This window comes from Oxyura jamaicensis, chromosome 3 (genome assembly GCF_011077185.1).
Source record: "Oxyura jamaicensis isolate SHBP4307 breed ruddy duck chromosome 3, BPBGC_Ojam_1.0, whole genome shotgun sequence".
Lineage (NCBI taxonomy): Eukaryota > Metazoa > Chordata > Aves > Anseriformes > Anatidae > Oxyura > Oxyura jamaicensis.
Window position 1 is genome coordinate 14,049,459 of NC_048895.1, and position 12,406 is coordinate 14,061,864.

General features: G+C 51.0%; 1 protein-coding gene across 7 annotated transcripts in view; it reads left to right on the plus strand.

Annotated features, from left to right (window-relative positions):
• Positions 1 to 12,101, plus strand: part of SLC8A1 (solute carrier family 8 member A1) — a 101,008-nt gene extending 88,907 nt beyond the window's left edge. For 3 of the 7 annotated variants that reach the window (XM_035322909.1, XM_035322910.1, XM_035322914.1), the window contains exons 4-9: positions 1,624 to 1,641; positions 1,763 to 1,777; positions 3,033 to 3,163; positions 3,940 to 4,039; positions 7,126 to 7,401; positions 8,994 to 12,101. In XM_035322909.1, coding sequence (XP_035178800.1) covers positions 1,624 to 1,641; positions 1,763 to 1,777; positions 3,033 to 3,163; positions 3,940 to 4,039; positions 7,126 to 7,401; positions 8,994 to 9,370 — 917 coding nt within the window. In that variant the 3' untranslated portion in view covers positions 9,371 to 12,101. Of the gene's footprint in view, positions 1 to 1,623; positions 1,642 to 1,762; positions 1,778 to 2,143; positions 2,213 to 3,032; positions 3,164 to 3,939; positions 4,040 to 7,125; positions 7,402 to 8,993 lie in introns of all 7 variants that reach the window. The other 4 variants (XM_035322911.1, XM_035322912.1, XM_035322915.1 and 1 more) reach the window with 3 other exon arrangements.
• The last annotated feature ends 305 nt before the right edge of the window (positions 12,102 to 12,406 follow it).

Consider the following 12,406-nt stretch of genomic DNA (forward strand, 5'->3'; position numbering starts at 1 on the left):
AATAAAATAAAATAAAATAAAATAAAATAAAATAAAATAAAATAAAAAGAAAGAAAGTTTCTCACCCTCCTGGTCACAAAGATAATTGAGAAAACCTGAGGGACGTTCAGCTTTGCAAACTCAGTAGCTGGAAAGCAAGTCAGGATTTTAAAGGATGCTATTCTTGCCTTGGTCGTGCTGGTTTTTTTTTGTGTGTTTGCTTTTTTTTTTTTTTCAGCTAGGTTTTTGCTTGATTTTTCACAAGAGGCAGCAAAGTGGGGTGATCTGCGTTCTCAGCACCCTGCAGATGGGAGCATCCCTGAAACATCACCCTTAGGCCACATAGCCAAGGTGAGGCCTGTGCCTCAGGGGCCAGAGACCCACCATGCGCCAAGGGAGAGCCTTTTTCTTTTGTTTCAGACACCTAAAATGTTGAGTGACCAGATCCCCAAGCCAAACCTTGCCCCAGACTTTTCTTCTCACATTGTGTATGCCAGAAGTGCAGTCTCCGAGTGTAGTTCTTGCTCCCCAGCAGGTGGCTGGAGGAGGTCAAAGCCAGTAGTCACTGCACGTGGGATGTATTGTGTCCTCCCCCAAGGCAGAACTGCCCCCGAGACCAATGGAAGATCTTGCACATAGGATTCGAAGGGGAAAAATGAATTTTTGGAGTGTGCCTTTTAACTCATATCCACCCCATGTTTGCAATCATTTTTATTTTAAATCTACAGTCCCATGAAATGTTTCTGTTCCTTTATTTTTAGTGCATCGCTCTCAACACTAATGGTATCCTGCAGCTTTACAGATCTGAAATCTCTGCCCTGGGATCTGGAGTCTTTCTGTGGATATCCCTTTTGATTTCATTATTCATTTACTTTTCTTCTTCTGTGTTTGTCTCTGTCTGTCTCCTTCACAGCCCTGTTGTTGAATGAGCTTGGTAAGCACGCATTCCTTTTTCTTTTCCATTTTTCCAGTTTGTCTACATATTTTTGGAAAACGATTGATTTTGTTTGACATTTTTCTTTGCTCACAATGTTCTTTTTTAGGGCGGTCAGCACTATTTAAGTAAGATCAGGTATTTGATGCCCCAACAGCCCTCAGATTAACACCCCAAAATCATTACCGGTAACCCACTGTGGCGAGGAGCATTTTTTTGGGAGTGGTGTTGCTACAGCCGTAGCAAAGCCACCGACATGCCGGGTTACAAAACCATGCTGTGCAGATTAACCCATCGCCTCTTACGCTGGCATGGCAAAAAGAGGAGAGGCTAGTGACTTATAGGTGGGACAGATGGCCAACCCAACTGGAAGAGGTGGTGCAGGTGGTGCCTCCAGACTCAGGGCATTTACAGCCCACCCAGCCTCTGTGTTTTCAGGCCGGGGAGGGAAGCAGAGCACCCTCAACCTCCAGGTGGGCTCTGCAGCCTATGTTAGGTGCTGGGGGGTGGCAGATGAGGCTTGAAGAGCCCGCATTTGGGCAGGGTGTCCCCACGCCATCCCCAGGGTGCAGGTCAGGGACCAGTCCCCAGGCCCAGGTAGGGCAGGCGAGGACTCCCATGTCTCTGGGGGCTTTGGGGGGCTGCTGTGACAATGCTAACCCTCTCTTTCTCTCTTTCTCTCTCTTTCTCTCATTTTTGGTTTCATCTAGGTGGCTTCACCATCACAGGTATGGATCTCCGCTATCCCCCTGCCCACCCACCCACCCCCCTCCTCCTCTTAATGGCCGTATGCTCATCCTGCTCTTTCCTTTCTCTCGGTTTCCTCTTTGCTTTTGTTCCGCCCTGGAGGGAAACTCTGGAAGGGTAAGCAGGCGGCAGGGCCGCCCTTGCTGACACCGCGTCCTCTCACAGCACGCCCAGCCTGCCGCACACCCGTCATGGCTGCTGCCCTCGGCGGGGCATGGCGACCATGACACAGCCTGACGGGACGCAGGGCAGCCCCTCAAGAGCGCTGCAAATGATCCTTGAGGCTGACGAGGCTCTGGCCGCGAGGCCGGGCCCTTCGAGCAGCTCCCCATGGTGGTGACAACTCTTCAGGCAGGGGGGCAGCCGGGCGGGAGCCACGCTAACCCCGTGTGCAGTAGGATGTAGAGATTACTAATGGCACAGCGTGGGTGTGCATGGGGTGTGCGGTGCCTCCTGCTGATCTCCTGCTGGTCGCTCTGATAGGAAAACCCATCTTCAGGAAGGTCCAGGCTAGAGAGCGTCCTCTTCCCTGCACCGTGGTCACCATCCGAGGTACCCGCAGCGTGGCAACCATGGGCCGTGGCGGTCTAACACGGACTGACCGGCGTGTTTACCTACTGACCCGGGCAAATTAACTCCTCTCCCCAGCAAACCCAGCCCCTCTCAGCCCCGATGGCCTTCTGCTCGTCCCCAAGGGTGGGCTGGCAGGAATCAACGTGGGGGTGTGCAGAGAGGGTGACAAAATGTCCCCCCGCCCTGAGGTTGTGCATACATTGGTGGAAGTGCAGAGCAGCTCCATGGCTTTTGTAGTCCTGCCATTGCCTCCTCTCTCTGGGTTTGGGGCCAAGCCATGCCCTGGGGACAGCTCCTCACACGGTGCTGGCCATGCTTATTCCTCCAGCCCCATGCTCTCCAGCCACCAGCCCGCTCCCCACAAGGCAAAGCCCTGCTCAGGAGAGTCTCATCCCCTCCTCAGCCCTGGGGCTGCTGACAGCTCTCTGCTTGTTATGTGGATGGAAATGTCCTAACCACACCTGGATGCAGAACTGGAGGGCTGGGAATTGGAGCAGCCTTAGTGGTGATCTGTTCCCCCCAGCAAATGTGTGGGAGAGGCAGCAGATACCAGGGGATACTCCCCAGCCCTGAGGGTGAATTAGACTCTTCCTGAGGTTGGACAAGTTGCAAACCTCTTTTGCCAGCATTCCCCAGCAAAACCACCTTGTCTGTCGCTCCATGACCTCCTTCTTCTTCTCCTCTGCTCTGTCGCTCATGCTCCTGCCTGGAGGCTTCCTGACCTCCCCCTCCGATGGGAAGCCAACTCCAGAGAGTGACCGGCCGGACCTGGCTCACAGGTGGGCTCTTTGCTTTACAGAGGAGAACGAGGAGAAGCAGCCATTGACCAGCAAGGAGGAGGAAGAGAGACGAATTGCAGAGATGGGGCGCCCAGTCCTGGGGGAGCACACCAAGCTTGAAGTCATCATTGAGGAATCCTATGAGTTCAAGGTACCACCACATCCCCATCCTTCTACTCCTCTGGTTTTGCACAACATTGGCCAACACACACTAACGGCATCACAGCAAAGTGAGGCAGCTACTGGCATCACAAGGCCTCAGACCATTGCCTGTGGTTATTACACAAGCACATCAACCAGGTGAGCCTGAGAGCTCACTGGGCTCCAAAATGCTACACGATAATTTCACATATAATCTTGCTATCACAGCGATGCTTTATAGCCTATATAAAGGCAGTTCTGAGTGAGCCCTGACCCTTGGACTCCTATGGCAAAGCTCTTATACCCTAAATGCAAGAAATCATTGTGGCTTTGTGGTGAAGCCTGCCCAGGAGCATCCCCTGCCCGCTGCAGCCACAGTGCCTTCCCCACTAGCACTGAGCTTCAACGCCTGAGCAGTGCACAGAGGCAGAGCCTCGCTCAAGTCCCAATTATTTACAAAGCTTTGAAACAGCTCAGTAAAAATTCCTCCCAAGGCATTGTGAACAACAGGAGCTGTGGCACCTCGGTGCTATTTGCTGTTAAACCTCCACCGAGACCACTCAAACTCCCATCGTGAGCAGGTTTCAAAAGGCCTTTTTGAGTGGCAATGAGGGGAATTGGAAATACTTACATTTGCTTTCACTGCTGGGACACTTGACCTCAGCTTAGTATTTGCCACGCTTTTTCCATAAGCGTATGGCTGTAAGAACCAGTGCCAGTGGGTTTTAGCCCAGCACCTCCAGTCCAATTATCCCCTAATTCTCTCTTCTGCATCTCCATCTGCAGAACACAGTGGACAAGCTCATTAAGAAGACAAACCTGGCCCTGGTGGTTGGCACAAACAGCTGGAGGGAGCAGTTTATTGAGGCTATTACTGTCAGTGCGGGTGAGTTTAGACTGCTGCTCCAGGTGAATTACGATCAACCTTGCTTGTGTCTCGGCTTGGCCGTACCAGTAATACAGATCGTAGTGAGGTGGCAGGAGGCAAAACAGGTGGTGGAGTTATTTACAGCATCTGCATAAATAAGACAGCTGGTCAAATCTTTTCATGAGATCACCTTGTCTGATGTGTGGGAAACCTCCTGCAGTAAGTGTGTAGCACCCGGCAGAGAAACGCTCTGGGTGCTACCAGATGGCAGAGGGGAAAATTCATTTTAGTGGCAGAGATCTGGGGGGAAATCACAGTGTTTCAACTCAGAACAGCATGGAGGGTCCTGGTGGGAAGTGGCAGTGCTCGCCCTCTCTGGTGCTCCCTGCAGTGGGGACAGTGCTAGGGTGAGGGCGCCCAACCCTGAAGACAGTCACTGCGTCCCCCCTCTGACAGCCAAAATTTGCCCTTGACCCCTTGCATCAATGCAATGACGAAATGCTCCTGCTCCTCCAGCCCCTGTGGTTATGGTTCAGCAGTAGATTATGGCTCAGCTACCCAGCAGCAGCACATCCTATCCGTGTTCATATCAGATCATATTTGATCTTATCTCCCTTCCCCTGGAGAACTGCCTCTCCCTCACAAACACCTTCCTGTACTGCTCTCACAGGGACCAGTGCCACATTTACCAGTATGCGCAGTATAGGATGTATTAGCACTCCCACTTCTGTTGTAGGTAGAATAAGGTCTCTCACAGATGTGGTTTTAACAGCTGGAGATGTTATAACTCACTGGCTGAATGTTATAGCCTTACAGCTCAGCCTGGGCCCTTCATCTGCAAGCATTAGGGCAAAATAAACCATCCTAGATTAAATCACTGGAGAAGGCAATCAGAGCCCACCCAGCTAATTTTGTATCGAAATGCATGAGGGAACACTCACACTTCCTACCTCAAGCTCCTCTGTACATGGCAACCCCTACCCAGAACAAGTTAATTAAAAGTGATGGCTGTACCATTTACCCTTTGCATCTGAAAACGAGGACAGGACATCGCGCAGCAGCTATGCCCTCAAATTGCCATCCCTCTCTTTGTAGCATAGTTATTCTTAGAGCCTCCAGCCAAGAGCCTCCCATTATTTCGGATACAGCATGAACATATCAAGCAAGACAATCCTCGCTGCAGGTTTTATAGCTAATATGGCTAAAATAATCTATGCCAGAATCAATTATTTAATTGGATCCCATATTAAAGTAAAACTAATCACTGGTACTTGGATCTCATCTCTGTGAAGTATGTAAAAGACTGCAGTTACATGAAAGCCCCATCACCGCTACTCCTTAAATATACAACTACCATCAGTGCTAATAGGATGATTAACAGACATTTAATAGATGTGGCATAATTCGGTGGGCGTGAGCTGTCCCTTGCAGCTGGGGAAGATGAGTTTGTCTCTGAGCTCTGAACCTAAGTTTTTGCTAGGATTTAGCTCCTCAAGCAAAAACTTGCTGCAGTTTGTGAGCTTGTACCTGAATGGGTCACTGTCCAACTTTGCTCTGCATTTTAATTCACCTTAACAGTATCTGGCCAGCTCTTGGAAAGAGGGCCATTATTCCTGCTTATCGAAATGATAGACAGATGTGGATGAGCGTTATGACAGTGGCACTCATGTTCATTTTTCAGTCTGTTTTATCACCTCCATAAAGATCTAGATCCACAACAGTCCTGCTGCCAAGTAGCTTGGGAAGAGGATTAAAATACCTGCCTCAAAATTACAGTGTCAGCACAGTGGTTTCCTGCCAGTACCAGCCTTTGTGCAAAAAGCAAAAGTCCAGCCTAGGTTTCCCAGGCTGAAAAAAAAAATGTTCCTTATCTCCACCACAATGCACAGGAACAGGGCATTTATATCTGCCAAAATAATAACACCATGCTTCCGATTAGCTACTGGTTCTGCCATAATGAGTGCAATGCCTTAAAGCCAACCAACACATCATTTTCCATCAAGTTATTGTACAGACACCAAGTTTCCCACATGTTGGTCTTGATCTGCAAAGGCTCTTCAAAGGCAAACGATACGTGTGCAACACTGCACCCCAGCAGGGTGCTCAGTAGGACTTTCCCAAGGTTTATTCCCATAGATTTATTTAGCCAAATGTTGAAAACACACAAAGATGGAAATATCCACCACCCAGGGTAGGTGTCCCAAGGCCTCACCACCCTCCCAGAGGAGACATTTTCTCTGGCTCCATACCCTCTCCCTTGCAGCTGGATCTCTGCTGAAAGCCCCCAGGATGCCAGCAAAGTTTACATGCGCTGGAGCTGGACCAAACCTAGAGCAGGTTGGCTCCCTTTACAGGTTACCAACACCCTCGTGAAGGACTGAACTATTTGGGGGATCCCTGGGCTTTTTCCTTTCCTTCCTCCCACATGCTGTGTGCGCTCTCCTGGGGGGGGGCACAAAGTGCTGAAGCTTCAGTGCTCAGGGTTTGGCCAACTTCTTAGGACATATGCCATGTCTTGGTCCCCCATTTGGCTTTTCATAGCCACCTTTGCATCAAGGCAGAAAGCAGTTGTTATGAGCAGTAACAAAGCAAGCAGCACTCAAGAAGCTTTCCCCAGCAGCTCCATTGTCATGGCATGGAGCCCCCATTTAAACGTGGAGTTAATTGACACCTATGGATTGGTACACAGCATACAGCATGACCACTTGTTTGCCCTGAGGGAGACTTTATACGTTTTGTTATCCAATTAAACATCTGCGTGGTGGGGGAGGATGTGAAAAGGAAAGTACTGAGCAGGGGCCGAGACTCAGAAAGCATCTGGTGGTCAAACCCAGGCAGAGGTGCTGGCATGAGGCCCTGTGTTTTCTGACGTGCAGGTCTTTTTTCAAGACTGATGCCTCTGGAGGGTCTCTGTACAACAGAGAGGAGCCAGGAAAGGTCCTCGTGTCCCCTGTTCTTTTCCCAGAAAATGAGATATCTGGAAGTCAAGGTTTTCCAGGGCCCAAGCCATGAGAGGTGGTGTTTGGGGGCTGCAGTAAGCACAAAAGCTTTGCCAAATTTCCCTTGGAATGAGCAGCTAACCAGGCACTGGTGGTTTTCTCCAGGGGAAGACGATGACGACGATGAATGTGGGGAGGAGAAGCTGCCCTCCTGCTTTGACTACGTGATGCACTTTCTGACCGTCTTCTGGAAGGTCCTTTTTGCCTTCGTGCCCCCGACAGACTACTGGAATGGCTGGGCTTGCTTCGTTGTCTCCATCCTCATGATCGGCATCCTGACAGCTTTCATCGGCGACCTGGCGTCCCACTTTGGCTGCACCATTGGCTTGAAGGACTCGGTCACCGCCGTCGTGTTTGTCGCGCTGGGGACATCGGTGCCAGGTAAGGGCAATGGCAGTTTGTTGTAAAGGTCCATCTCTGCCCAGACTATGTTGTATCTATTTCTATGGACAGCCTCCATGGCATTTCCTCTCAGAGTAGGAAATGAGTCTTTGATTAAAATGCTACCTGTGTTGGCACTTTCTGAAAGTCTTCTCCTTGGATATTGTCTCCCAGGTGAGGCAGGTGCTTGTTCGTACTCAGGGTGCTCTACCCAGAACAGGCACCTCTGTATGAATTCAGATTCAGCTTTGGTTCAGGTGGATTGAGATGCTGTTGAGCCAGGGAAGCTGCTAGAAATGCCACTTGTGAAGCTACTAGAAGGCTGTGACCCCGCAGATACTTGGAGATGTGTCTATGAACAAACGGCCACTGAGCTTCAGAAGACAGCAGAGACTGCAGACTGACCAGGGAGAGAAAAAACATGAGTTTCCATTGCCACATACTACTGTGCTGACCAGGCACAGTCTAGATCCTGGAGACGGGCTGTAACCCAACCTGACCACCTCCTGCTTCAGTCACACGTTTTCTCACCAGTCCCAAAACTCCAGTGGTCAGCACTTGGATGCACAAAGACCTTGAAACTGGCCTAATGCTATCAGAGCCCCAAAAGGAAGCAACAGAACCAAAAGGGAGAACAGGTTCGGGCAAAAGAAGGAGCATTTTTTAGATTTCTGGCACTAGAACTTTTAGGTGCAAGTTTTGTAGCACTGTCTCATACCCTTGACAGCCAAAGTCTTCCCTTCTGTTTTTGTTGACAAAAGTTGACATGTCAGGAAACATTTAAGAGAAAAAGAGAAAATCTTTTGGGATATATTTGGCTACTCCTGTTTCAACTGGGAGACACTCACAGATGGTGTGGTGTTATCTGGGCATTATCTGAGCTGCTGGGCTTGGATGTAAAGCCAACATTTCCCTATGGCAGAGGACAGCATCGTGCTGGTCAGCTAGCCACAAGATCTGCAGCGTAAAAGGCCAGGCATGTTTTATCAGAGAGTTTTATCTTTTGTTGCTGGTCTTGAAGCTGATGAAGCACTTGGGCAAGTGTGCATGGACCTACCTGTTTTTTCTCCCCTGTTAAATGGGCGAAAGTTGTGCGCTTCTCTCCCAAATTGTCAGGGTCTTCAAAGGACACTGGACTTTACTGAGGCAAAAAGCACTGGTGAGAAATCATTAAAACAAACAGAAATTAAAATACAAAACTTGAACAGACCTGGTAGATGGAGACAGACCATTCCAGATCCCACAAAACTCTCCCAATCTTTTCACTTCTTGTACAAGTCAGCATATTAGTGGATGTGGGGAAGGGGCCAGTACACTGTACTACTGGGAAGAGCTGTCTCTGGCTTGAAGCACTGTAGGGAATCTGCAAGCCATACTGGGAAGCCCCATAATTCTGGACTTTGAGATTTCCCTCCTGGGCATTTCTGGACCTTGACTGTCCTTCCTCGGGAGCGCCTGTAGGCAGGGCCATATATTTACCCAATGTCTTCATTCCCCCAGTGATGCTTTTGACTTCTGTCCCCACGTTGCCCGCCACCATCCCTCCCTAGTTGCCTGTTTCCTGAGGGCTTCTCTCTGCCTTCCCCTTGCAGACACGTTTGCCAGCAAAGTAGCAGCGACACAGGACCAGTACGCGGACGCCTCCATTGGGAACGTCACTGGGAGCAATGCTGTGAACGTTTTCTTGGGCATCGGGGTGGCCTGGTCCATCGCGGCCATCTACCACGCGGCACACGGACAAGCCTTCGAAGTCTCGCCCGGCACCCTGGCCTTCTCTGTCACCCTCTTCACCATTTTTGCTTTTATCAGTGTGGGTGTGCTGCTCTATCGGCGGAGACCCGAAATTGGAGGTGAGCTGGGCGGGCCGCGGACTTCCAAGCTGCTCACATCCTCACTCTTTATCCTTCTGTGGCTGTTGTACATATTCTTCTCATCTCTGGAAGCCTACTGCCACATAAAGGGCTTCTAAAGGAACAATCAGAGATAGTAAATATATGTATATCTATATGTATCTATATAGAGCAATATATAGGTATAGATATAGATATAACGCTGTGTATAATGAACAGAGAAAGAATAAAAGAGATTTGCCATGTTCACACACCTGCTGACGGAAAGCGGCTTTGGAGCGTCCTTTGAACTAGGAGGGACCCCAAAGCCGGCCGGACCCCCTTCCCAGGGGTCCCCTCTTTGCAACTCTACCAGCGAGAGCAGCCGGCAGCGACCGAGCCCTGTCCCATCGCTCTCACCGCCCCCCAGGAGGATGGATGCGAAGGCGACCGGGGCGCGTTGGCACAGGGAAGCCCGGAGTGGCTGGTGAGAAACGGAGCCGGTGGGCAAGGGAAGGAGAGGCGAGCGAGGGTCCTGACCTCCGAGCATCCTCCATCCGCCTTCGCCACTTGGGAACGTCCCCTCTGGCCCTGTCAGAAAGAAACGAGAGACCAGACTGAAGGAAAAGGGGAAACTGGGAGCTTTCTAAGGATAGAACACAACCATTTTCGTCATTCGATTTTTTTTTTCATTTTGATGTGTGTATAATTAGCATTTCCCCTCCCTTCCCCCCCCATTTTCCCCTTTTCCCCCCACCCTCCGTGCTTTGGGGACGCGGCCTCGTGTCCGGTGTCCTACGCTGAGGTCCCACAGTGCCCGTCCTCTGCCCAGCCCATCTCCCCCGCCTCGTCCACCCCCCGGGCATGCTGTCGTGGTACTAGTAACATTTTGCATGAATGAAACGAACCCTACCTGTATATAGCATCCTATAGCGATAGTCCTTCCAGCCATGTGGGTTGAGCATTGCAGATACAAGTGTTTTCTTTTCACCTGGTTTTATTTATTTGAGGTAGTTTAGTTTCTCCCATAGTTCTTTTTGTTTTTGTTTTTTTGGTTGTTTGTTTCCTCTTCACGGGGAGGGGGGGGAAAGGAGGGAAAGCTTTCACCGTTCACTGCTCCGCGCAGGGGTCCCTGAGAAGCAATAACAGCCACACGGGTGTTTCTGTGTCCTCGGGGGCCAAGAGACAGCCCCTGTTTCTGAGTGCTAAGCCATCGGGATCAGTCCTCAGGGCTGCTCCTTCCCCACAGCCAGCTGGAGGCAGAACAATTCGGTGTGAGAGCTGAAGGGCCGTAACGAGGTCTCCCACACCTCTGAAGGCAGCCGTGACGCATTCCTGGAGGAAAAGGGACACGTTTGCCAGCAGCACTTAGCACTAGGCATTGCCTCTGGGACTGATCATTTAGCACGCAGCGAGGGTGAGCTCGGTGCTGAGCAGGGCACAGCCCTGGCACGGAGGTGAGGTGGGGACCGGTGGCCTTGGCCAGGGTGACAGAGAGGAGTCAGAGACAAAGGGGATGCATCCAGCAGGGCATCTCCCCTCCGAAACAGATGGAAAGGATGAGACGGGGCAGGTGTCGCTCAGCACCACCCCGTCTCTCCAAGATAAGGTTGTGCATGGTGTTGATGGGTGTCTCCTCACCCCACACCACCCACCTTGGTGGCCCAGCCAGGCAAACCCCCAGCCTGCACGTCACTGGCAAGCTCCTCCGACCTGGCTGAGAAGCACCTCTGTACCACAACCGGTTGGCTGGGGTATCTGTACTTATTTTGAACAAGCTGTGGAAACTTCAATTAACCTGTTGTAAGATTTTCTCCAAGAGTCTAAAGATATATTTTTTTTTCCTTGTCAAAGCTTTTTTTCTTTTCTTTTCTTTTTTGAAGGGTTCTTGGGGTTTTCTTTTCGGTTTCTCATTGTTTTGGGGGAGGAATTGAACACAAATGCAGGTTGTTCAGGTCTGCGATTACCTTTATGTACAATGATTTCATTTTTGTTTGTTTGGCTTCATTGATTTTTCTTTGTGTGTATTGCCCACCACTATAGGCAGTGAGTCCACTAATTGTGATGATCCTTATCAATGGTACACGATGCACAGACAAATAAAGTTTGTAATGATTCCTCATGGATCCAGTAGTGCTCCTGCATATTCTCTATGGAAATCCCCACCCGTCCCGCTCCTTGTCTCCCTTTACGATGCACCCATCTCTTATTTATTCATCGCTTTGCCTTCGTTGTGCTTCTGCTGCTGATGGGGGCGTCGGGACCTCCAGGCACACCTTCCTGCCCCACCTCACCACTTTCCTCTTGCTCCATTGCCGTCACGCCTCGGGCTCAGCGTGCTGGGGTGCAGCGGCGGCTCTCAGAGGGACGCAGGAAACCGCCCAAGGACAAAACTTGCAAGTGAAGCCCTTTTGGGGCCAGATGCTGCTCCTGTGCTGAGCGCCCCGTCAGTGCTGGTTTGCCCCAGACTCAGGGAGAGTCATGCAGCTGCCGGCAAGGAACTTAGCTGCCCTTTTTGCCCGTGCTCCCCAGCTACACAGAACTGCTCCTGCTCTTGATCCAGCCTCGTGGTTCGGCTGGCAGGGCCCCTCCGGGCAGCGCACACGTGCGGAGGGCTCCGCAGAGGGACGCTCAGAGCTGCAAAGGGCCCGGGTCCCCTCAGCACCTTTAAAATGTGTCCCTTTGGAGGGGACCAGGCTCAGGTCTGCAGCTCCTGGGGTTCCGGCAGGCTCAGGATGGGGCTGCACAGACAGTGAGGCCGGCATCAGCAGCAGCGCCTGGCTTTGGAGCTCCAAAGCAGGTCAATGATGTTCCCCCACAGCTTGAGGATTTAATGCAATTGTTGGGCTGCACAAGCCTGGTCTTTTCCCCCCCAAAAAATAAGCTGCTTTTTGCCATCCGTGCCACTGACCCTCTCCCTGCCAGCGTTCAGCATCCTGCAGGATGAGTGCAGCTCAGCCGCCAGCCTTTGTCAAGCCCCAGCCAAGCGCAGTCGGTCACGCCCGTGTGCTTCTCCCAGGCAGTGAATCATGAGAGCGAAGCAGTTCTCCTGATCCGGTAATTACATCTTCCGAAAGGTGATGCTGGTATTTCACTCTCATCATCCTTTTGCTTCTCTGGGATGAATCACAGCCAGCAAAGTTATTAACAAGTCAAACGGGATGCGTGTAGCGGCG